The sequence below is a fragment of the Neofelis nebulosa genome, chromosome 4 (assembly GCF_028018385.1).
Source record: "Neofelis nebulosa isolate mNeoNeb1 chromosome 4, mNeoNeb1.pri, whole genome shotgun sequence".
Lineage (NCBI taxonomy): Eukaryota > Metazoa > Chordata > Mammalia > Carnivora > Felidae > Neofelis > Neofelis nebulosa.
Genome location: NC_080785.1, coordinates 82,028,428 through 82,054,256, shown reverse-complemented (window position 1 = coordinate 82,054,256; position 25,829 = coordinate 82,028,428). Strand labels below are relative to the sequence as shown.

General features: G+C 35.5%; 1 protein-coding gene across 1 annotated transcript in view; it reads right to left on the bottom strand.

The window, feature by feature from the left end:
• The window catches only part of SEMA3E (semaphorin 3E), a 243,267-nt gene that overhangs the window by 105,288 nt on the left and 112,150 nt on the right, over positions 1–25,829 (bottom strand). Inside the window, exon 2 of the mRNA XM_058725250.1 lies at positions 2,564–2,724. Coding sequence (XP_058581233.1) covers positions 2,564–2,724 — 161 coding nt within the window. The remainder of the gene's footprint in view (positions 1–2,563; positions 2,725–25,829) is intronic.

Sequence of the window (25,829 nt, the reverse complement as noted above, 5' to 3'; positions counted from 1 at the left end):
TAAATACTATACATATGTTACATATATAAAGAGATAGCATTTCTTTTAAGAACTACTGAGAAAATAAAATTAAAGATGATAGTAAAAAGCAAAGAGTATGTGCTTCCACTCCCTCTTACAACTATTAAAATGACAGTAAAGGACACAGTCCAAAAAGGACAAACAGAACTTGAGTAGAGAAGCCAAAGAAATGTCAGCAACATTTTGGAAGTTCTACGACATATGGAAAAGTGTTGACTGGCTTTGCACACTAGAAAAGCTGAAATCTAAATGCTTGCAAGGTGAAGGGAGCCAATAAGCAAGCTGATTCATGAAAAAGAACTTTAGAAATGCTCAGGAATTCAAAGTCTACGGTCCCTCTGAGAATAGGAATGGTGGGTGTGGGTGAAATCAGGAGAAATGGTCAAAAGTTTGTACAATAAATAGGCCAGAAAACTGAGGGAAAGAGAATCAAGAGGAAAATAAAAAGAAGGAAAAACATTTAACAAATAATGAACATTTTCCAGAGCTGAAGGCCATGAGGCCTCCTGTAGAAGGCCCAATGTGGATGAAAAAGATCAACTCTAAGAGAAATTTGAGAAAAATTTGAAACACAGAGGTGCTTGGGGTCAAAATTCAGGGTTAGGTTGCAGGCAACAGGTTACATACAAAACTTAGAAATTAAAAAGCCATCAACTTCTCAGAAGCTATACTGAACATCTGAAAACAATGGAACAATATCCTCAAACTTCTAAAGCCAATGATTTTCATTGGAGAATTTTATACTCACCTATCAACTGTATGTGAAGTTTGAATAATATTATTTTGAAACATAAAAAACTCAACATTTTACTTTGACTCCTTATTCAAGAAGTTACCAGAAGGCACACTTCCCCAAAAGGTCGTAATAAACTGAAAGAAGACTCTACAAATGAGAGGGAGAGTGGATGCTCCAGGATAATGGTGAAGTTAAACCCTGGGATGCTAAAAGAACCAGAAAGGATATGTCTAATTTAAAAACTGGTGGGGGGGGTGGGGCACCTGGGTGGCTCATTCGGTTAAGCGCCCAACTTTGGCTCAGGTCATGATCTCACAGTTCGTGGGTTCGAGCCCCGCATTGGGCTCTGTGCTGACAGCTCAGAGCCTGGAGCCTGTTTCAGATTCTGTGTCTCCCTTTCACTCTGCCCCTCCCCTGCTCATGCTCTATCTCCCTGTCTCAAAACTAAATAAACATTGAAATAAAAAAAACTGGTGGGGGGATGGGCTAAACAGGTGATGGGCATTAAGGAGGGCACTTGCTGCGATGAGCACTGGGTGTTATATATAAGCAATGAATCACTAAATTCTACTCCTGAAATTTAAAAAAAAATCTTGAAACTAATGAAAACTGAGAGACGGAGAACAAGTCTGGTAGAGAGTTTGGTGAAAAATTAGTGAAAGTAATATAAAAATCTAAGCGAATAGAAAAGAAAGGGTGGGGATAATATTTAATCTCGGGATAAAAAAGAAGTGGGATCGATTTTCCTAATTATACTAATCTAAATGGTTATTACTTACTCAAAATTGTGCTATAGCTAAATGAGGGGACAGATAACTGGGGGATGTTGGTATAGTGCAGAGACATTTTAGCTACAGTACTGGAAGAAAAGAACGCTAAAGTCTTCATCTTTCTTAATAGAAAGTGAACAGATACTGTCTAAAATCAATGGTGTCAAGTAAGAACAGTATTAGAAATGTTATTTAGAAAATGGAGGTTAAGAATGAGAAGAAACAACAAAAGAGTTTGAAATAATTTTCTCTAGGGTTTAGGAACTGGCAGAGATGAAGGGATGCTGTTTTTCATCATAAATTATTTTAAGTGACTTTAAAAACTACGGACATTGATCATTTTGACAAACATAAAAGTAAATGTGTATTATAAAGAAAATGTATTATGTAATATTTTTATGCCAAAAAATACTATTGTCTAAATATTTCTGCATGTTTTAAGATTGATTTGGGTCAGAAAAAAATTCAGTTCAACTCAACTCTGTATAAACACAGACTCAAAGTGCTGTCTTTCTCATCACAGTTAACCTTTGCTCGAAAATGCTGGGCACTTGCCTATTTTAATATACTTCAATCCACCGAGTTTAAGGAGCATCTACCTGAATCAATGATATTACCAACAGAACATCAAGGGTTAGCTATACCAAGTTCACACAGCCATTCGTTAGGCTAGGGTTTTTGTAGTATAAATCCTAGATGGATTGCTGGTAAAAGCATGTTCGAACCAAATTCAGATCTCAGGACAGTGGGTGTGGTGACAAGGGCCATTATGCAAAGACTAATGTCAAACACACTAATCCAAAGTCTTCTGGGAATACAGAGATCAGTGATGTGCTAGAAAAGTTCATTCTTGATAATTTATAAATTTCTCTCCAAATTATTTCATTTTCAATGAATACTTTATTTCTTTCAAAAAGTAATCACTCAGAATATTAAAATGGCTGACAATCAAAAAACTAATTCAAGTAACACCATGCAATAAGTTATCTCCCTCACCCCTTTCTCTCCCTCCTGATACAGTCTGATGTTTCCATACCTCTTGATAGCCATTGCTGATTTGTTCCAAACTGAGAGAATATACAAGATCCTTGCCTCCCACAAAGAGTCTCTCTTGATATTCATCCAGAAGCATTGAGTGGAGATCAAGAAACCCAAAAGGACTATGAAAGATTGATGTTCGATTTAGATCCAAGAGTTCTGAAAGGCAAAAGAAAATGTTCACTCAACAAGTCACAATACCGATACCTTTGTAACACTTTTATCACGGCTCTATTGTCATGCCTATTGGAACTATAGAGTTAACATTCATTTTATGACAAATGTAAAGCCTTTAGAATTTATTAATCAAAGGATTAAAAATACACAGTGCTTTACAATACCATATTGAACACTTGAAAGTTGCTAAGAGATCTTGAAAGTTCTTATCACAAGAAAAAAATTTGACGTGATGTTACGGATGTTAACTAAACTTGCTACAGTAGGGTATCCACAATATGTATGTATATCAAATCACATTGTGCACTTCAAATTTATACAATGCTACATATTAATATTTTCTTGATAAAACTAGAAAAACAAAAAAAAATTGTTCAACCAGTAAAAAAAAGTATAACTGGGAATAAATTTTAATGTGCACAAAGTAAAATCTTTTATAATTTTGTGACTCTAAAATAAGGTAAATAGTTTATGTTTTTACATAAAAAAAGAATTATCTTTCACAATCTTTATGTAAAGTGCTTTGTGGAAGAATCATTCTATTGTGACTTTTATACTTACTTTTCTATGTGTAACAAAAATTCTAAATATACAAAAATATTCTATTTTTTTTTCACAAAAAAATCTTGTAAAAGTGTGTCCATTTAATTCCAGATGAACACCAACTCACAAAAAATGTATCTACTTGAAACTAGTTTTGAAAGTCACATCCATAATCAATTAATGACTACTGACCTTTATTTTACTGATAGAGAAACTCAGGTGCCCAGAAATTAAATGACTACCCTATATCCCTATACATGCATTATTACAACAAAAGATCACTCAAATTATATATATACACATACCATGAGGATTAAAGTACAACCGATGTGTATGTCATCACAGAAAGTCCTGTACACTGAGAATCTGAAGAGCCACATTCAAGTCTGCTTTGCCATTAACTGCCTCAGTCACCTTGAACAATCACTTAGCCTCTTTATTGACTGATGGTGAGCCTGGCTTCTTCACATGTTAATCACCCTTCTATATTCAAAATTATTAATTCTTTGACTAAATTGCATTTCTAGAGTGGAGGTCATAAAAATACTGTAAAAAATAAATAAATAAATAAACCCAACACCCAGATATTTTAGAGAGTCTTGCAAACTGCAGTATAAAACCTGTATTTTTGGAAGTTTAACAAATTGAAGGAGTATAATTAATAAGTGTAAATATCACATGTGCCATATTTAAGCTTACTTAAAGGGAAGTAGTTAAAATATTCATTTATGACTTTTCATATATTTTAATTATTATAGGGTCTAAGAATACTTTTTTTTTTAAGTTGTAAGGAATTTTGGATCTTATTTTGATTTATTTATATTGCCTCAGAGAAATTGCTGCCAAGATACATTTGGATACATTAAATTGAGTATCACACACATGATTTAGGCAAAAAGTCAAGAAATTTCATCACTTATGAAGACACTTCTAGAATAATTCCTCAAGTCACATTAAGTTTTTGAATTTAGAAGACCCAAAGAATAGACTATCATTTTATTTAAACATTTTCACAAAATTAGAGAAGCGTCCTGAGTTGCTTCTTCAATTCTCCACTTTGACCATCACCATATAACAGAATAGTGCCAAGGACTGATTCCTAAGATGTTCAAGCATGTCAGTAGATACATTATTTCAGAATCATGATAGTGACCAAACGTATCAATGCGACAATTTATATTTTTCTTATCAATTTCCACAGGCATAAATCCTTACTGTGATCCTCAATTTTTGCTAAGACACAAACTGCCCTTCTTAGCTGTCTGTGATTCTCTGACAATCTTGACTTTAAGTCAGAAAAGGTCACAAGTATCCATTATGAGTAAATATTTGTGTTTTAAACGTATATCTACATATATCAGGAATAATGGACACAGGCATTCTACAATAGAAACTTTTTTTTTAAAGGCTGTACATATTTTATGCTCTAAGATTAACTCTACTTTTCTACTCGGTTGATTAACATGCCTCTTCCCAAAAGGATCTGAGATGACTTATACATTCAACTGAACCAACAAATTTAATGCTAGAGGTATCAAGATGAAGGGGGAAAATAAAGAAAATAAGACTGGAATTAATTTTATTAACTGAATTTTTTTATTTAATATCCCTATACATTGTTAAAGAAAATAAAAAAATGGAACCTAGACTTCCTAAACTTCAAAGTAAAAACCACCATAAAACAATAGAAAAACTGTATCAGGTGCTTAGGAATGTTGCTTGGTGTGATGGTTAATCTTATGTATCAACTTGAGTGGATCAGGACTGCCCCAATACTTGGCTAAAAGTTACTTCTGGGTGTATCTGTTAAGGTGTTTCTGGATGAGATTAGCATTTAATTGATGGACTAACTAAAGCAATATGGGAGGACATCATCCAATGTGTTGAGGGTATCAGAAGAACAAAAGGTAGAGGAAGAAAGAACCCACTCTTTTTTTGTTTGTTTTGTTTTTCTACCTGTCTGATTGAGCCAGAATATCAGTTCTCTCCTGCCTCAGACTGAGACTTACATCATCAACTCCCCTGGTGCTTAGGTCTTCAGACTCCAACTAAACCATCATCTTTCCTGTCTCTCTACCTTGTTGACAGAAGCCTGTGTGACTTCTTAGCTTCTGTAATTGCATAAGCCAGTTTCTCATTACATCTCTCTCTCTCTCTCAATCTCTCTCTCTCTCTCTCTCTCTCTCTCTCTCATTGGTTCTGTTTCTTTGGGGGAACCCTGGCTAATATATCTGGTACTAAGGACTAAGAGAAACTTCTCCTGAGGTCCTCTAAATGAATGTGGTGGAAAACACTATGATGAACACCCAACATCACTGAAGAAAATAAGGTATCAAGAGCCATACCTGTGTTTATAATTACATGCTTCAATGCAAGTCAACTGAATTCATATCAAAGTGCAATCTACCAAAAGTGACTTCATGGCCATGATAGCCATGTTAGTAAGGATGTCAATGATTTCAATTAACAGAGATTAATTAAATCAGGCCAACACAGATTCAAGGACAGAAAGGTAAGCCTCATAGTACTGGAAAACCAACAGTAGCACAAGGAATTTGCTTCTTAAGAAATGGTATATCTTTGCTTCTTGCTTTTCTTAATGCCACTTCTTCACTGAACTGATTCTAAAGGGTTTATTCATTAGTTTGTTCATGTTAAATAGGTATGCATTAGCCCCCAAATGTATAACCATCCAGCACTCACCCCACCCCAGGATGACAATAATTTTTGCATCTTTCAATTCAAGTTCCCAAGGAAAAGAATATAATTGGCTTAGCCAGTGTTCACAATTCATAAATTTTTGGCTTCCTATAGACTGGCTGCTTTGGGATGATCAATTAACCATCCATGGTTAAATGTAGAAGACATGTGCAAAATAGTGTGTTCCCTATAATTATGGGGGGTCAGAACCATCACCATAGCTAAGCCTATCTAGTCTGTCTTTATTCATGAATAAATGTATAGTAACAAATTCATTACAAGCTATATTTCCTGTAGACTGAATAAGTTGAGCCGCAGTTTATATATGTTTGATATAATCTTACTGAATTTTGAAGAACATCTTCAAATATGAACATCTGGGTCTTCATTATCCAATCTGAATCCATCCTTCCTAATAATAACTGAATTGTTAAAATTCTTCACTCAATTGGAGAATAAACCTCACGGTCTGCTCAGAAAATACTACCTCCATTTTTGTTCTCTTTTGGGATAGGGAAACATTCATCTATCTAATCCAAATGAAATTTTTAGGAATTAAAGTATGATTTATAAAAAGAACACTGTAAAAATTTTAAAAAATTAATAAAAGCAAAGCAGTACACTTGGATAAATTATGCAATTCAAAAATTAAAAAAAAACAGAAAAATATTTATTAAGGAAAAAGTTAGGGAAATATATTTATCAGAGCATAGATATAAAAAACTTATTGGGGCGCCTGGGTGGCTCAGTTGGTTAAGCGTCCGACTCTTGGTTTTGTCTCAGGTCATTATCTCACAGTTCATGAGTTCAAGCCCCGCATCAGGCTCCATACTGTCAGTGAGGAGCCTGCTTGAAATTCTCTCTCTCTCTTTCTATGTGTCCCTCTGCCACTCTCTCTCTCTCAAAATAAATAAACTTTAAAAAATTTTAAAAACAAATTACTGATCTTTCAGCATGTTGAAAAAATTTTAAATAAAGGAAAACATCTATTGTCAACTCTTTTTATAAACAGACATGTCATAATGAGAGACAAAAACAAATTCATACAAAAAAGAATTTACCTTCATTAAATACGCAAAGAAAAAATGTGAAAATATCATTTTAAATGGTATTCTATAAAATTACAATAAGCAGTAAAAATGAGGCTCACAGTATTACTATTAGGACTCTTTTGGAGGCCAGTGTAACATTTCTATGATTTCCAAACTTTTCCCACTGAACATGTATCACTTTATTAAAAACACAATTACATCCTTAAAAAAAGGGAAACAAAAGGGAAAGGGATTTCCTCTTATGTTCTGATAGTGTTCCTTTCAGCCCTGACTCTCAAGGTAGTAATCACAGTTAATATTCATTGAGTAGTTATATGTCACATATTGTCTAGGGGCTTGGCATTTATTGTCTCATTTAATCATGTAGCACTTCCATAAAGGAGGACCTACAACTCTTCGCATTTTCTAGATGTTGACAGAGGTTTTAAGAGATCTGGTGCACAGCTAGGGTTCTATGGTCATTGTTAGTACCAAAATTTGTACAAGAGAAGTTGAATGAAGACCTTTCCCTTGAAAAATACATGTGAACTAGTGTGTCTATCACCACTATGAACTCACACAGCTTAGTCATCTCCCGTCCTGGTCCCCGAAGACAAAGGTCAAAAAGACTGACTTATTAAAAGCTCGTTCCTTACTAACACCAATTCCAGAACCCATGATATATAAAACTCTTCAAGAAACAACTGAGAAAAATCTAGTCATTAAGTTATTATAATATGTCTGAAATATAAAGCATTTTTACAGAGCCTGATATAAATAGATAAAATGGAAGGTTTTCCCAACACTGAAGAGTGGTATTGATACAAAATAATTCAACAGTGGCAACATCAACGTGAAAATTCACTTTCATATCAATTTTAGTTTTAATTTCCTTTAATATGTTTTATAAACTCAAGTAACTACAGAATTTTCCATGTTGCCTTGACTTGTAAATTTGTGACATTTTTGGCATCAGACATATTTTTGAAAAAAGGATAATGTTTTTAATTTACCACAGAGTTTCAAAATGTATTGAAGTTTTAAGGTATGTATTAGCGAAAGAAATTCAAGCAAGAAGCTTCCCTCCCTCAGACCTTTTTCCTCTTTTTAGTTTTCAAGCCAGCACTTTGTCATATTAATGATTTTAGCTCCAAATTATAGTCTGTGGACTTGTCATATTTACCAAGCAATGGCTAACTTCTTTATCCATCTGCACTGTTTCAAGCTGCCTAGATGAAAGAATTAGAAAACATACAGGAAGAGGGGGGACAAAAGAAACTCTAATCTCAGGTAATCTCCAGACAACACAGTGCAAATAATGGACAGTGCTGACTCGGTTAAAAGGAGAGAGCTCATCTTGAGTTCTTCCTACTCTAAAAATAACATGAATTACTTGGGGGAGGGACTGGACAAAGAAACAAGACTAAACTGAGATGCACCAACTCAGAGTTCATCCGGAAATTTTCTCAAGAGGCAACTAATTATTACTGCTAAGCTGCATGCTAATTATCAGCTGTCAATGAAGATATACACAACGGATTTAGTCACTTCCTCTCACGGTCTTTCTTTTTTAACCTGTAAGGGAAATAGTTTTAAAAATCATTGACATCAGTATGTTACAGAAACAGTTCTCTACACTGTCAAAATATATTTAAATTCCACACACCCATGTGTAGTAAGAAGGGGGAGGAGGGAGTACACATTTTTCAGTTCTCAAACAAAAACAGATTCCCAAGGGAGGAGTGTTTTCTTCCTCTACTGTCACCTGCAAAGTAGCAACTTCCTGAGACCCAGAAATTTAAACTTGTCATTATTTTCTGAATCAATTATTTTATTCATTGCATGTCTTAAAGTTAATTTAACAATACTGAATTCCATACATAGTAAGTACTGCTAACGAAAATGAAATATAGAAATGAAGTAACTTTTAGAAATTTTCTTCTTCTTAATGGTCCCAAAAGGAAAAGGTTTCTTACAAAATGATGATTTTGACAGTTCCAATCAATGATGGCTAATGGCTGGTAAGAATGTTGAAACAAAGTGGTAAAGAAATAAGCAATTAACTTTTTTAAAAACTTTTTTGAAGTTTATTTATTTTTGAGAGAGAGAGGCAGAGAGAGAAACCCAAGCAGACTCCACACTGTCAGTGAAGAGCCCAAATGGGGAGTTTGAGCTCACAAGCCATGAGATCATGACCTGAGCCTATATCAAGAGTCAGACACTTAACCGACTAAGCCACCCAGGTGCCCCTACCTGGTTTTTGTTGTTGTTGTTGTTGTTTTTTAAGTGGAAACAGGGGATAGCTCAGTGGTTTGCTAATTCCTCTTTCTAGCAATGGAGTGGCTGGCCTTCATGCATTCTCTGAAATTTTAGATTCTATCTTACAAGGCAAAGGTTCACTACAGGCACTGTGGTGTCCCACGTTTTTAACTATTAACCACTTCCAACAAAAGCAAAAAGAGCTCAAATGTACATATAAATAGCCAGACATTAAAGAGATTTTTATTTCCTTGGTGAAGGAAAACAAAATAGTGTCAGAATTATAAGATTCCTTGTCTTCCTATCTTTTGTAAATTATTTAGTATTAAACATGCTATTCTAGATTATTGGTGTCAGAACTCTACAAACACAAGGTCACAAAAGGGCAAGGTTACAAAGAATCACTGTCCATGAGCTATACATGTATTTGTATGCATGTATTTACTTATTTTCATTGAAGTTTATTTATTTTGAGAGAGGGAGAGAGAAAGAGAGAGAGAATGCAAGCAGGGCAGGGGCAGAGAGAAGGAGAGACAGAATCTCAAGTAGGCTTAGCACTGATAATGCGGAGCCCCATGTGGGGCTCGAACCCACTAACCATGAGATTGTGACCTGAGCTGAAACCAAGAGTTAGACACTTAACCCAGTCAGCCACCAGGCGCCTCTCCATGTATTTAAGTTATTGAACAAAATCATAAAATACAAAGTGCTACTCTCTAAAAGTGAGTAACTAAACAATTTATTTTTGATTGCCTCCTGAATGTTTAATTATGATCACATTTCATGGGAGGCCAAAAGAGCAAGTTATTGGTGAATTAGTTTCCTAAACTGAACCTGTGTGCCAGGGGTACTCTGGACTAGGATCCTAGTAGGTCATTCATTCAACATTCTTTTAAGGATGTTGTAAACTAGGGCATGCTATTCTAAGTGTAACAGGAGGGCCATCAAAGGTTTGAAGGGCAATTATATGACCAGATTTGTTTAAAAAATACAAATGGCTTTTAATGTGCATAATGAGCAGAAGGGAGCACAAGTTATATGAAAGGAGTTTTTTGTTTGTTTGTTTGTTTGTTTGTTTTAATCAGCAAGTGAGGAAATGGCAGTAGGAAAGCAAATTACCTTGTAAAGGCAGAGACCTGAACAACTATGTGGAAGAAAGCTGGGCATCAAATTTTATACAAGGTAAAGTATTTTTCAAATGTGTATTTATTTTGAGAGAGAGAGAGAGAAAGCGTGAACAGGGAAGGGGCAGAGAGAAGGAGAGAGAATCATAAGGAGACTCCACACTGTCAGCGCAGAGCCCAATACGGGGCTTGGTCTCACAAAGTGTGAGATCACGACCTGAGCCGAAATCAAGAGTTGCACAGGGGCGCCTGGGTGGCGCAGTCGGTTAAGCGTCCGACTTCAGCCAGGTCACGATCTCGCGGTCCGTGAGTTCGAGCCCCACGTCAGGCTCTGGGCTGATGGCTCGGAGCCTGGAGCCTGTTTCCGATTCTGTGTCTCCCTCTCTCTCTGCCCCTCCCCCGTTCATGGCTCTGTCTCTCTCTGTCCCAAAAATAAATAAAAAACGTTGAAAAAAATTTAAAAAAAAAAAAAAAGAGTTGCACAGTCAACCAACTGAGCCATCCAGGCACCCCAAAAAGAATTTTTTTTAATATTTAAGTTATTTAGGACTGGGATAACACCATCACTCAATTTGTTGAAAAATTCACTACATATGGACCTCTAGGCACTATCTGGGGGATTTCAGAGAGATATTAAAGATCAACCTAATTCTGTAAAAAAAACACAAGTCAGATTTTGGTATCCCTCATTCTATTTCTCTAAAATAATTTTAGATGTGAGGCTTTCCAAGGTTACATGCTTGATATAATTGGGCCCTTTTATTTTATTCTATTCTATTTTATTTTTAAGGAAATGGACTTTATAGTTCAAAACCAGAAAGAATGCAGAAGGTTATGATGATAAACTCCCTCGTATCTGGACTTCCTCTTCCTCTGCAGTTCTCAGTCCTTTGCCCTCAATGGCTTAACCATGTCTAGTTTCTTGGATATTCTTCCAGAGTTTCTAATACATATACAACAAGTAAGGTAGACAGGTCTTTAATATCTTCCCAACTTTGTGCACAAAAAATCATAATATAAACTCTGTTCTTTACTTTTTGTTCACTTAATACACCTTGGAAATTTTTCTGTTCAAAACTTAGAGAGGTTATAGTTGCATGGTATTCTATTTTAGGAATCACCTATTGGTATACATTTGAACTCTTTCAAATTTGTGCTATTAAGAAGAGCACAATAATGTATATGCATATGTCAACCAGCATATGTTAAAATGTATTTGTAAGATACATTTTTACAAGTGGAATTACCAGGTCGAAAAAAAACTCCATGAACTTGTAATTTTTTTTTTTTTTGCAGATACTGCCAATTTGTCTCAGTAACAATTTTATCAGTTTAAGATTCTACTGCTATATGTACACGTGACTGTTTCCTTGCAGCCTTGACAATATTGTATTATTAAAGTTCAGGATTTTTGCTGATCTGATTGGGGAATTATTATGGGCAAAATAAGGCATCTTTTCACATAGAATACTGTGTCTTTGTTTTTATCATTTTTCTCTTTAAGTCCATCCGTAGCCTATTCTTCCACAAGATTAAAGGTGCTTTGTCAACATCTGAATTTAAGAACTTTTCAAACTTAAAGTTTTATGTGACATGAAGTTATGGTTAGGAGATGGAGGTTAAACCCTTAAACACACGTGTGCTTCAGCCACATTAGAAATATATTTTTAATGTGTTATGTTTTTGCTTTAGTAAATAGAGTTAATTTTTGACTGGGGTAATTAACCAGTTTGCCAATAACAGTACACACACATACAATGTTATGAATCAGAAGTGGCCAGAGAAAATGCTCAGTCTCCCAGAGGCTGAATTTGCATGTGAACAAACTCCTACACACAAATGTTCAGCTGGGGAGTTATGTACAAACAGGCAATGAGTGGCCTTGCCCACAGTGGAAGTGCTTTAGTCACCATGGTGACAATGGTTTTACAACCAGAGGCCTTGGTGAGATGCCTCCTTTCCTAGGACACTGCTAATGATCCAGACTTTTGGGTCCTCTCATTCATCCTCCCTGCCTTCAGGGCCATGTTTTCCATCTGGCCTCTTCAGATTCCAATTCCCTTAGACTTCTCTGGACTTTTCCTACAGCTCCATTTCTGAAGCTCCCTACTGAATCCATTTTGATTCTCTGGGTTTTAACAATTATTTTTAATCATCCATGATTTTCCAAATCTACTACCCTTTCTTAGACAGATTAACTAGGAGTCCTATTAAGAGCAACAATCTAATATTTTCTTAGTAACTTAATCACTCTAATGAAATACAGGAAATCTGCTCAATATATACTGTCCCAAGGCCAATGCTGTGAAGGTCAATTTTTATTTATGGCCAAGCTTTTACTGAACAGTAACCAATGAGAAAGGCTCTTTCATATGGAGGAAAAAAATGATTCACCCAAAACTGACCTTTAAGCCCTACTCTTAACTCTATAGAGATTTTGGGACACTTGCTTATAAGAAATTCAGAATTCCAAGTAACAAGTATTTTAGAAAATATGTGAAATATTCAAAGCAGAAGCTAAGAAAGCCAAGAATATATGTGAAATACTGTAATGTTTTCTGTATGGTTAGTCACTGAAAATTTATGTTTGGGGTGGGATACATTTCTACAAGTCCTACAAAATGCTCTTGGTTTTCTAAATGTACTACAGGTCTGATCACCATGAGAACATTTTCTTCGAAAATATTTTCATACAGTCTATGATACTGTCTCCAGCAACAAAGCTTTGATTTCATTCATTCATTCATTCATGTGTTACCTATTTTTTAATGTTAGACATATATACATGCATTCATTCACAGTAATATTTTAAAAGACAGTTTTTCTGGATTATGCCATTTCACTATGGCTCGGCTCTTGTTCAGTATTTAAGACTTACAGCATAATAAAATACAATTGCTCTATAAATTTACATCATATTCTGTCAGAATTAGATTTAAAATAAATGAACGACAGTACTGTGTAATTCATTCCCTCTAACATATATTTAACAATCTTGACTTCTGAGGCTCGGTCTATATCTGCACCAAAAAAATGCATTTTGTAAGATGTTTTCTGAATTTTGGAAGTTGGCTAATACATACATAGTTGTAATTAGCTTAACCAGCTATTAAACTATGAATATATTTCAATATTAACTCAGAAATGTTTTATGCTATAAAATTAATGTGTTTTCTATAATCTGTATGCTTAATTGAATTTAAGTCCTGCTAAGAAGGTAAAAAGGTCTATTTTTTCATGTTGTATTTGATCATTTTAGTGTTTGAGTAATATAACTGGTTAATACATAGTATTTTTTTTTTCAGTTTTACTGGGATATAACATTATATTACTTTAAGGTATACAACATAATTATTTGGTGTACATGTATATTAAGAAGTGATTCCCACAGTAAATTAATAGCAATCACTTCACATAAGTACAATTTTTTTGTGGTAAGAACTTTTATAATCTACTCTTTTAGCAATTTTCAAATACACAATACATTATTGTTAACTACAGTCACCATGCTGTACATTACATCCTTAGGATTTATTTTATAACTGGAAGACTGTGCCTTTTGAACATCTTCATCCATTTCCATTACCATACATTTTTATATTTTTGTTGAAATTATGTATGTTCCTCTAACAACAATTTTTATTGACCTTTGGCCTATCACATAAAATATTTTATCTAATAAATAACCATCACATAACAAAAAACAAATTAAAATCTGAATCGTGTTTTTACTTGATCATATACTGGTTCAAATATTTGATATCTGAAGTTCTTGAGAGAAACATGACTCTGTTTTTAGGTCCTATATTGACCCCCAAATCCATACTTGTTTAGCTGTCCACTTGCTATTTTCTCTTAGAGTCTAACAGTCTTCTCTGACTTAGCAAATGAAGAATAAACTCTTGATTTCCACCTATAAACAAACTCCTCTTCCAGTCTTCTACTCTCAGTAAATGGCACTTTGAGTCTTGTGAAGTACCTGTGATTTGTCCTGATTCTTGTGTCTATGAATACCACATCATGTATCCTCAATATTTCTACTTCCACTCCATGGCTAGACCAGTGAAAGAACCTCCTATTTTCTACCCTCCTATGCTTCTACCCTCCCTTAGGTCCCCTCCTATTATTTACCTTGAAGTAGCCAGTGACTCTCCCAAAATATTAACTTGAGTCATGAAGTTCCTTCCTCTGAATGAAACCTTGCAACTGTTTCCCAATATCCTTAGATTAAAATCTTAGTTCAAAGTCTGTCACAACCTTATCTGTCAGGCATACAACTCAGGCCAGATGTGGCTCCCACTTCTCCTTTGCTCAGGGAGCTCCAGGGCACAGGCTTTAGAGTTTTTCCCTGACTCTCCCCTCTGCCTGATGTGTGCCTCCTGTCCTCTGTGTAGTTAGTTGGTTTCTCACTCTGTGAAGTCTCCCCCATCTAAGGAGTTTCAAGTTCCCATCCAGGCACTTGGTGTGGCATCACTGTCTTGCAACATAATCCTACACTGTATAAATGTTACTTGGTTTTGTTTTCTGTTTGTATTTTTCCTTACTTGTGTATCTTTTTCCTTCTCTGACAAGAAACAAGTTGCACCAGAGGAGAGACTTTTTCCATCATGGTCACTATGATGACCCCAGAGCCTAGTCCAAGGCTAGCCACTTGTTTAGTAGGCACTGGATAAAGATGTGTGAGACAAACAGAATCTCTCTGAATCTCAACTTTTCATGCACGAAATGGTGATAATGATAACTAATTAGTAGGGTTGCTGTAAGAATCATATAATTCATAATGGATGGTCAATATATACGGATTTCTTTCTCCTTTCTTTGATGTTGATAAATTATTGGGCACTGAATGAAAATTCCCCCTGAAGAAATAGGCCTTTCTTAATTATATTCTGTCAAGTGGACATAGTTGCTCTCTAGGCTTCTTGTATAGGCTTAGAGTGAAATAGGGAATTTTGCAAGTACATGATTACTATGATCAGTGTAAACAGCTAGTCTGTATTTTAAGTTAAAACCTTGCTTTGCTCCCAATAGTACTTTGGAATAATTTTCTATTCCTCCTTTTAGTCTACATTTACCTCAGTTGGCAAGAGCAAATTTATGTGTTTTTTTTTTTTTAATCTGCTTCCTTTCTTCATCATTTATATGCTCAATCTATATTATACAAAACTGTCTCTACCCTTGAAATTTAAAGTTTACCAAAAGAGCAGGTAAATAAATATTCTTTCATCACTTTTGGTATTACTATCAAAAGTTGAATTTCTAGGAGTTTTCCAGCATTTAATTAGGTAGTTGTTTTTATTAAGAAGAGAGTTGTCAATTTCTAGACAGGTGCATGTTTGACTTAGTGTTAAAACATCACAGCGAAACAGCCTGTGCATTCTCATTTCTTGACCTCTAATAAAGAGCTTCAGTCTCATCTTTAGAAATAACAGAGCTTTCTCTAAAGCCATATAATTTAATACTATAAAACATTCTTTCTAAAAAAATGACTTCCAGACATACCATCTGACCATCTAACACACTGAACATTCGCACCTTTAAAAATATGTGGTTTGCAGACTCATATCACCATAAAGTAATGACTACTGTGTATCTCTATTAACATCACATTTCCTCATGGCTTCAATTCTTACAGAATAATAACTGAATTTCAAATCCAAGCAGAATAAAAAGCAATTTTATAATCTTTTGGTATCCCATTAATTAAATGGAAATTGAATCTACTCATTCACATTATAAGACAAAGAAAATAACACCAATAATACCGTTGGTAGATATACATCTGGATTACAGAAATGAGGCTATGTGTTATCTGCCATCATTTGATAGGTTTGGGAAAGCTACACAACCACTAAAAGCTCATTTGCTCCTAAATTACATGCCTCAATTACTGTAGCTGCTGCCATGTGAACCGGATGCCTCTTAATAGGTAATAGGCCCCCTGGGTAGATGAGTTCTCTTCAGATGTGGCCGAGGAACGTGAAGAGAGGAGACAAACCACTGCTATGTGTACAATTCACTGATGACTTTCTTTCACAAAAACCTGCCTTAGTGACTAAGCTGCTAACAAATTCTTCTTCTGTTTTCCTTTTCTGGCAATCCTCAACAAGCATTGATTCAGTTCCCATAAACCCCTGTTGTTTATAACCTGTCACAAGGCAAACAGTACCTTAAAAGACCACCTGTGTTTTCTCTGAAAACTATGAAGGGAAGAGAACACACATTCACAGAAAGGCTCTGGTGTGGCAGGTCCTGCATGAAATATCCAATGTATATAACTTCATTTGCCCTTCATAGCACTCCAACAATGGATGCATAATGCTCCTCCTTTTACAGATCAAGAAACAGAAGCTCACAGAAAAACTTAAAACCTCCTAGGGTCATACACCAGTTGAATGTCAATACCTCTGGATTGCTTAGTTTGTTATTTGACCATAACAGAAGAATTTGCGTAATTACATAGATTCTTCATAAACAGATTAGTCACAGGTTTTCAGTACGGTAAATCTCTCAGGAATATGTTACAGGTTTTTTCCATATGTCATGTGTGTATCAAGTAATATTTACCCATAGTAAATGGCCATGGACACCTTTGGAGCGGCATTTCTTTTCAACCTGTACCTCAGCCTTTTCTCATAACATGCCTCATGCATCCTAAAAGCTACTCCATGGCAGTCCTGTTTACCCTGCACGATCCAATCAAAACAGAAGAAAATGGGATGCAGAGGACCAGACAATGCAGAGATCAGAAATAAATGAAATAAAAACCTATAACCTACTGACTTCAAATAAGCAAGAGGAGAAAGTGTTCTTAAAAGCAAAAATCTAAAAAAAATATCTGTGATTGGTTCCCAACTCTGCCACTGAATATACCACTTACAGGAGATTTAAATTCCCCATTTGCAGGATGAGAAGAATAGATGAAATCATCATTGAAGTTTGTTCACAAATCCTATCACATCATGAACTAGATCATCTCCAGTTAGGGAAAATATAGACCAGAAGCATCCAAAAGATCCTCTCTAGAATTTTTAGATTTGTTAGTTTTTACAAACTATGAGAACTGCAGAATTGATTCTAGTTATGTTAATTAGTATTAACATAAAGATAAGAATTAGTGCCAAAGATGCCATTTTGTATCAGCCGAGTTATTGTGTCATAAAGTATACCACTATCCGTATAAAAACCAACAGTTTTATTGCTAGTGATCAGTCTTCCTGTAATTTTTGATAGGCTTTACATATTAAGGGGAGAATATAAATAAAATATTCTCTAACCTCACCATGGTATAACATATGTATTAAAAAAATGAGAAAATATGCATAGGTCATGCTACATTAGAACTAGAGACCTGACAATACTTTTATAAATTATAAGACAATCACCTAAACCAAAACCTTAGTACTCAGGAAACAACTTGGCAAATGTGAATACCCTTCCACATGCCAAGAACAAGAGAATGGATGATAAGTAAGAAAAACCATGGAAAACCTGGAAGACATTTTTACAGGCAAATTAAAATGTCTTTTGTAGAACTCACTAGAGAAACTTCAAAGTATAAAATTAGCTATAGACAAGCAATTTATTAGTAGAGCAAGTTGAAAGATTGAAACCTAAGTTTTGCCATGAAATTCAAGATCAGGTCCTTATTCCATAGTTTATGATGGGACTGTCAATCATCTCCTTTGAGATTCAACTGAATTTATGAAAATATCATTCCTGCCAGCTGGAGGCAAGAGTAAAATGCAGCTAAAAAGAGTAACATGTAGCTACCCTGTCCCCAGCCCCCGACTTTATCAGAACAGATGCCTGTACCCAGGTAACTGGCCATCCATCATCAAGTCAAATATGATTTTACATGTACTTGGATCCTTCTGGCAAGGTCACTGCCCCTATTGGAGAAAAAAATCCCATATAAAATTGGGAACAGGAGGTCAATTTTCTTTTCCTGCTATGACCAAGAAGAGATAGCCTCTGTCACTGGAAAGGGGCAAATGCATTAACCTTCATGACTAGCAGACACCTTTCATAGTGATAACGCAATTTTTTAGAATGCTTGTGGTTGGTAACTGCTAGGATTTATCACCTTCAGAGCTGTGTGTTTGACAGAGAGAGAGAGAGAGAGAGAGAGAGAGAGAGAGAGAGAGAGAGAGAGAGACAAAGAGAAAGAAGACATTTAAAGAATGTTAATGTACTGGGGGTGGCAAGCAGGTAGCATAAAAGTTTTCACTTCAACATTTCCACTTACTTTGCAGCAGGTGAAAAAAAAGAAAAATGGTACCTAAAACTGATATAATAATATCAAGAAACAATCATTTTGGCTATAGTTCATATTGCTAAAAATAATGCAAATTAACAGACATGATTCTGAGGTGTTTAAAGCTATCAAGTCCCAGCCTGCTTTTGTAGAACTTCTCAATGCCAGACCCCTTACAGCCTCCTGATGTCCTATATGAGGAATAAAAACATATATTACCGTACCTAACTTATTATACACTTTCAAATTTGCTAAAATGTTTAGAGGAACAACATTCAAGAATATGGAAAAATGAACGAAATGACTGGTGACATAATTTTCTTTGGCAAAGGCAAGATTACTAACAGAGGCTATAATTCCTACAAAGTCAATTACTTTATTAAAAATTCTATAGTTACCTCATTCATGTCTTTAATGGTCACTGATAAAGCACAGTATATATGACATCTTGTAAGGTATTTATGATAAATTATCTAGAATAAATTAAAATTTTGGAAGGCAAGTGATTTGGGTAAATAAAGTTTTTTTTAGTGTATCAGTGGCAAATTACTGTGGTCAAAATAACTGAGTTTTAACGTAACTGACTACCCTACTTCTGTGACCAATAAGACACCATATTTGAGGGGGAAAAAAGACACCATATTGGGAACCAAAAAGACAAAAATTATTATTTTTTTTTGATTAGGTAATGGTGAGTCCTCTGAACTTACTATGAACAGAAGCTTAATGTTTTCCAGAGGGACTAACCTAATGAGCAAGACTGCCTCTGTGGTATAATTTAAAGACAGGTAATGTAGAGAGGCCTCTGAGTCCAATTATTTAATCCCCCTCCTGGTTTCTCCAGTTATTAAAATTTTACAACTTTGATATTTCTGGCTTTCAAAAGACCCTATTAAAATTTTGGGACCTCTGGGAGGGATTATACCTTAAACCTTTATCAACTAATAACTTGGCCTTGTCTGAATACTTGAACTGGGTCTACTGTAAATATAGCATTTGATGAGCCTAGAGGAGGGGTGTTTGTCAAGAGGAAAAAAAGGATAATATTAGGTTAGGAGTGTGTGGGGGCTTTGGGGGCACGTGGAGGTTGACACCAATTCAGTGTTCATGATGTTGCCCGAACAGGCCAGGTTTCAGGTCCTGGCACACAGCTTTGCTATGTTACCAAAATAGGGAGTCTAGAGCCAACTAAATTGTTCACTTTTGGCCTTGTTTTCTGGAGGCAATCAGACACTCTCCATGACACATGAGGGTATGTCTGAACGATGTCACAAAAGTTGATGTAATCTGGCCAAGAATTTACTTTGGCACCCATCAACCTGACAGAAAAAAAAAAAAACATTATTTTCATGGTAAATTCAGGGCTCAGTAAGGGAGATTTTCTTCATGCCGATTTGAATCTGTTTTTTCCTAGAACTTTGGTTGCATGTTGAAATCTCCTGGAAGCTCTAAAAAAGGCTGAAACCTGTTTCCCTCGCCAAGACATGTGGGTGTATTTGGTCTGCAACTAGTATTTGTTTTTAAATATCCCCAGGTAATTTTAATATGACAGAAAAACAGAGAACCTCTGCTGTAGAATGATTCTGGTGAAGCTCAGCTATTAGACAAGATTCAACAACTATATGCACACGATCACAGGTATACAACTTATTTATCAGTTATAAAGAATTGCCAGAATACCAAATTTACCAAAATGTTCCAGTCATCATCCAATCCTGAGTGAACAAAAGCAGGAAAATCAACTGATCACTGCTTGACATTACAGACAGACCAAGAAAAGATGACAAAAAAATCTTAGTTGACAATTCTATCGACATGATGTGGCTGCTCCAAGGTGTTTATGAACGTATTCCATGATGTGATTAATCAACACTTAGTGGAATGTCCTTCATCTGCCCCAGAAGACACCTCTGAGGTGATGAATCTGTTTGGTACAATGTTCAAGAAGCTAATTATATTTAAGATATCACACATCTTGTATGATGGCTAACTCTTGAATATTTGAACTGTTAATAAAGTTTATTTTTAAAAGATGGCGCTTCAGCAATATGATTAATGGCAAAAGAATAAACTCAAAACGAAACGTCTGTGTTGAGTTCTGAGAGTTTGATTTTGAGCAGCTTTCAACACTCCAGATTTCTTAATAAATTCTAACTGTTTCCTGTCATCTGCAGGTTTTTAAGGAATTGAGGTAAAAAAAAGCTGGTTAGTCTAAAAAATGTTAGGCCACATCTAACTCATACACTGCAAAACTGTGGTGGAACACTGTACACAGTGCTAACCGATATTGGAAGTGAATCGTTTCTTTGGGTCAGGCTTAAATGTGTTTATTAAATAGTGAGAAATAAAACAGACATTTTAGGACACCAACAAACAGAGACTTGTCAAAGGGTTCTAATGTCAAGAATATGAAAACAACGTTCATGATTATTCCAAATGACTGCACTCCTTTGCTCGATAAATGAGCATCCTGTAAAGGTCTGAGCAGAACTAGTCCTTACCTACCAGCAGCTGGAATGCTTCTAAGCGGGGAAGAATTTGGACAAATGAGATCTCCATTCATCCAATGAGGTTAGAGTCAAGGGGAACATCCCTCTCTCTTCTCTAAAAGCAACAATTAAAATAGCAAGAGATCATTGTATGTTCTAGTTGCTGCAGTATATGAAAAGTATTTTCTGAGAAAAGAGCATACAATGTCATTGTTGCCTCTGTATAGGAGAGAAAGATCACAATTTGCTGATGTTATTTGTTTATCCCCTCAAAAATAGAAAAAAAAAAAAAACTGATTAGAAGGTGAACAGTACAAACTGTTTATGCCCATAAAGGTAAACTCCAGAAATATCCTAGGGCTGACATTTTCATTCATTTGATGCCCATGGTTAATTTAACTGAAGCGGTCATCCAAGTGGCTGCTCTCCCAAGTCTGTCCTGGTACTGTTCCTTTAAAATTGTGTGCTTGAGGAAAGCAAGCACCCTTGCCAGACAAAAAAGAAAAAAAAAAAAAAAAAAAAAGAAAAAGAAAAAGAAGAAGAGTCTTTGCAGAGGGAGATACAATTAGCAGATAGGCTAGCAAGTCCAAAGAAACCGTGTGTACACTGTTAAATTACTTATGGCAGAAACTTTTGTTCTGTTTTCATTTCTAGGGCCTCCCAAATCACAGAACTCTTGAAATACAAGCTGTGGATCAGCTGTATTCATTTTATTGTGTCCATAGACATTGGATAAAACAAGGTAGAGGGATGGGCATTATATGTTATTCTGATGTTCTGTGACTTCCAAAAGAAGGAAACGGGGGGAAATTAATTAATTGTATTTTAGAGACAGTTGTAGTTAATATTAATTTTGAGCTTAACAAATGGAAACACAATATATGCCAGATTTCCTTATAAGTGCAAACTATTTTGCAATTACAAAAACTAGTCTTAAGAAATAGTATCTGAAATTAGTAATTTATCATCTGAGGTCTGAAACTACAAGGGAGTGTGCTGAAAAGGAACCAGAGCCATAACAAAAGCAATTATGTGAAATTAGGTAAATAAGTGTGTTATAAATATCCTAGCATGTGCTGCCTCTGTACTTTGAATATGACAACATAAATTGTACCTGCTTTTTAATTTTGGCTTAACACAGAAATAAAAATAGTAGGATATATTAATACTACAATTTTAAAAATTTATTTAATAATCTATAAAACCAAAAATGCTCTGAAAATCAAAGCTTCGCCACGAATGCAATGCATTTTTCTCAGTGCCTCACTAAAGCCAGAATAGAGGCTAAACTTACTCGTATTCTTCAAAATGCATTTATACTTTTAAAATATCAAAGGAAGGGTACACATCAATTATAAAAGTCTCTGTCTGCGTATTTGTTTTAATGAACGGCCATTCATATTTGGTTGTTCTGGTTCTTTGTTTTTGGAGTTGTTAAGCCCCATGCTCACTCATTTCCAATTAGCTTGGTGTGTCCTCCCCGGTAATAGGTGGCTACTACATCACAGCTTTCTAGTTTTCAGACTCAATTAAAAAAGTGATAGTGAGTCTTGGCTCAAAATCAAGGCTGTGACCCCTGCACCCATCACATCTCCTTTAATCTCCAACAGTACTGTTCCCTGACAAATTCCCTGGACAGCATAATTACCCCTTCCCATAACACTTCCAAATGCTCAGCTCAAAGTTCCCAGGGGAATCAGCACAGAGGTGCCATAAAACCTTTTAGATTAGAAGCAAAAAGTACACATTTCTCTCAAAACAAATACAATGATTGTCTAGTGTTGATCGCATAAATGTTAAAATTTTATAAATCTAATTACACCATTGATAGTTAAGGTTAACTTGCTACAAAATGGAAAGTCTATGAGACCATATTTAGCTTATCTTTTACCATTAAAAGAAAGGTACTTGTGGGTCTCCTTTAAAAAATGCACCTATATATACACCTTCCTATTATAAGAGAAACCATTTGCCTGGGTGACTTCAGCATGTACATTTAGGAAAACAGTAACAACACTGTGTTCTTAGAACTCAGAAAACTAGGTTTTCAAGTGTCATTAACCAATTATATATGTTTCAAATAAACGCCACACTATTTGATCAAGCTGTCAAAATCTCTTTAACGTTTTTGGTATAAATGTACCAAAGGTACAAATTCAAGATCTAACAAGCTTCCAGTAGATCTCTATAATTTGTTTTTCCTGAAGACTTTTTTGTTTTCTTAAAAATGACAGAAAATAAAAACTTTATTTATTGTCCAATATGACTGCATGCTAAACTTGACATTAAATATACATTTTATAAACTTTACTGGCTGATGGAATACCATGGTTAATGCGCAATCTAGGGTCTATTTCTCTCTTTAATTGGAAACTACTCAGCAGCATAGTGTAACATTCCTATTCTTAATCTAAGGAGGAAGAAAGACTAATGAAGTCAAGTTAGATTTTCACGGTCATTATTAACTAGACATTTGGTAACAAATTCTGAATAAATAGAAATAGGCTGCTTTCACCTGCATTTGTCAAGATAGTTTTTAAAAGAATCAGGAGACTTAGTATGAGGGACAGGGAATAGGGGAATACCTGCATCTTAATTAGGTAATTATTAGTATCATATTTACTTAGATGCTTCACCTGCCTACAGGCACACTCTTCTTTCCTATAGGTGTATATACGTGGTAAGTAAAAAAATGAAAAAATTATTTTTCCCACGCATGATTCTCTCCTCCCCCTTGAAACAGCAACCACCTTCAGCAGCAGAAGCTTGACTAATTGAAGTGTGCTTTGTCCTTGCCAGGGCAAATAAGAGATTAAATTTAAACAAAGCAGGGGCCTTGGTCAGATGGGAGATGGGGAAACAATCAGTCCACCGGGGGCGTCCCCCACCCAAGGCCTCATCTCCTTTTCCTTCTAGCCACTCCAGGCAGGGGGCAGAGGCCTCCTGGCAACCTCCTGCCCTGCAGGTGTTTTACTTTGTGTAGAGCTTTTGAAACTCAAGAAAGGACTTTCTTATGAAAAGTAGAAATGTCTTCAATTCCTATTAAATGTTGTTACAAAGTACTTGGGGTCTTAAGCATGAATTGTTCTTTTATATTAAAGGTGATCTGATTTCTCAGCACAAATTATCAAGAAAACTAGCAGAAAATGACACTGATTTCTTTAACGTACTGTCTCTTTGTCAAGAAAGCACTGCTTGGAAGAGGGGAGAGTGTGAGATATTCCTCATGTGCATCACCTTCCCATCACAAAATACTGGAAAAGTCCAAGATGTACCTGTACTATGACTGTTTGTCCATCTCCTTAATCCTCAGAGTGTACTATGGAAATAATTATTACCAGGGATCTTTGATGAGAGACTGCTCACCTAGAAATGGCAGGACTTACAGAATGTAAGTAAAAATTGGATTTTATCTTTTTCACAAATACTGAGGTTTGTTTTTGTTGTTTTTTTTTTTTTTTAACATTTATTTATTTTTGAGACAGAGAGAGCATGAACAGGCGAGGGTCAGAGAAAGAGGGAGACACAGAATCTGAAACAGGCTCCAGGCTCTGAGCTGTCAGCACAGAGCCCGACGCAGGGCTCGAACCCACGGACCGTGAGATCATGACCTGAGCCGAAGTTGGACGCTTAACCGACTGAGCCACCCAGACGCCCCCACAAATACTGAGTTTTTACATGAAACAATGAGCTGTCATTATGTTGATGTTTTTATATAACATATCACAATCAACTATCAATTTCCTTCCCTGGAAAGTTAGTTTTACTCACTAATTAAGTATTCTTAGGCACAATACTAATTGCCATGTATAGTAAAGTATAAAATAGTCATGAAGTCATGGCTTCACAGGTACCCTCCTCTAAATGAAATGTTTTTTCTATTCTTTTTTTAAATTTAAATATTTGAGAGGGAGAGAGAGAGACAGAGAGGCAGAAAGAGCAGGAGAGAGAGAATCCCAACCAGACTCAGTGCTGTCAGCACAGAGCCCTACATGGGACTTGATCCCATGAACCACAAGATCATGACCTCAGCCTAAGTCAAGAGTTGGAACTGACTGAGCCTCCCAGACATCCCTATTTTCTATTTTAAAGAGGAAATGTTTTCTTTCCAAATAGCCATTTAGACAGTTACACTAATTTTTAAACATTGTTTGACAGATATACAAAAATCATGTAAAGATATTTTGGTCTACTTTTTTCAACACTGATTTTACTTAGAAAAAAATTCATGGTAAGGCTTATTTAAGGAAAAAATATACAGTAAAACCGTGATTTGCAAGCATAATTCATTATGGAAACATGCTTGTAATCCAAAGCACTTGTATAACAAAGCGAATTTCAAGAACCATTAGCTCAGTTGTGATCTGTGACTTTCGGCATCACACATTACTCATGTTGCAAGACATTGCTTCTTTATCAAGTTAAAATTTATTAGAAATGTTTGCTCATCTTGAGGAACACTCGCAGAACAAGTTATTCACAATCCAAGGTTTTACCGTAATTCCATTATAAATAAAGATGATGCAAATCTGAAATCTTTTAGAATGCAAACAATACTCAGAAAATCTTAACATGAAAGGGCACCTGGGTGGCTCAGTCAGCTAAGTGTCTGACTTCAGCTCAGGTCATGATCTTGCAGTTTGTGTGTTCGAGCCCTGCGCTGGACTCTTTACTGACAGCTCAG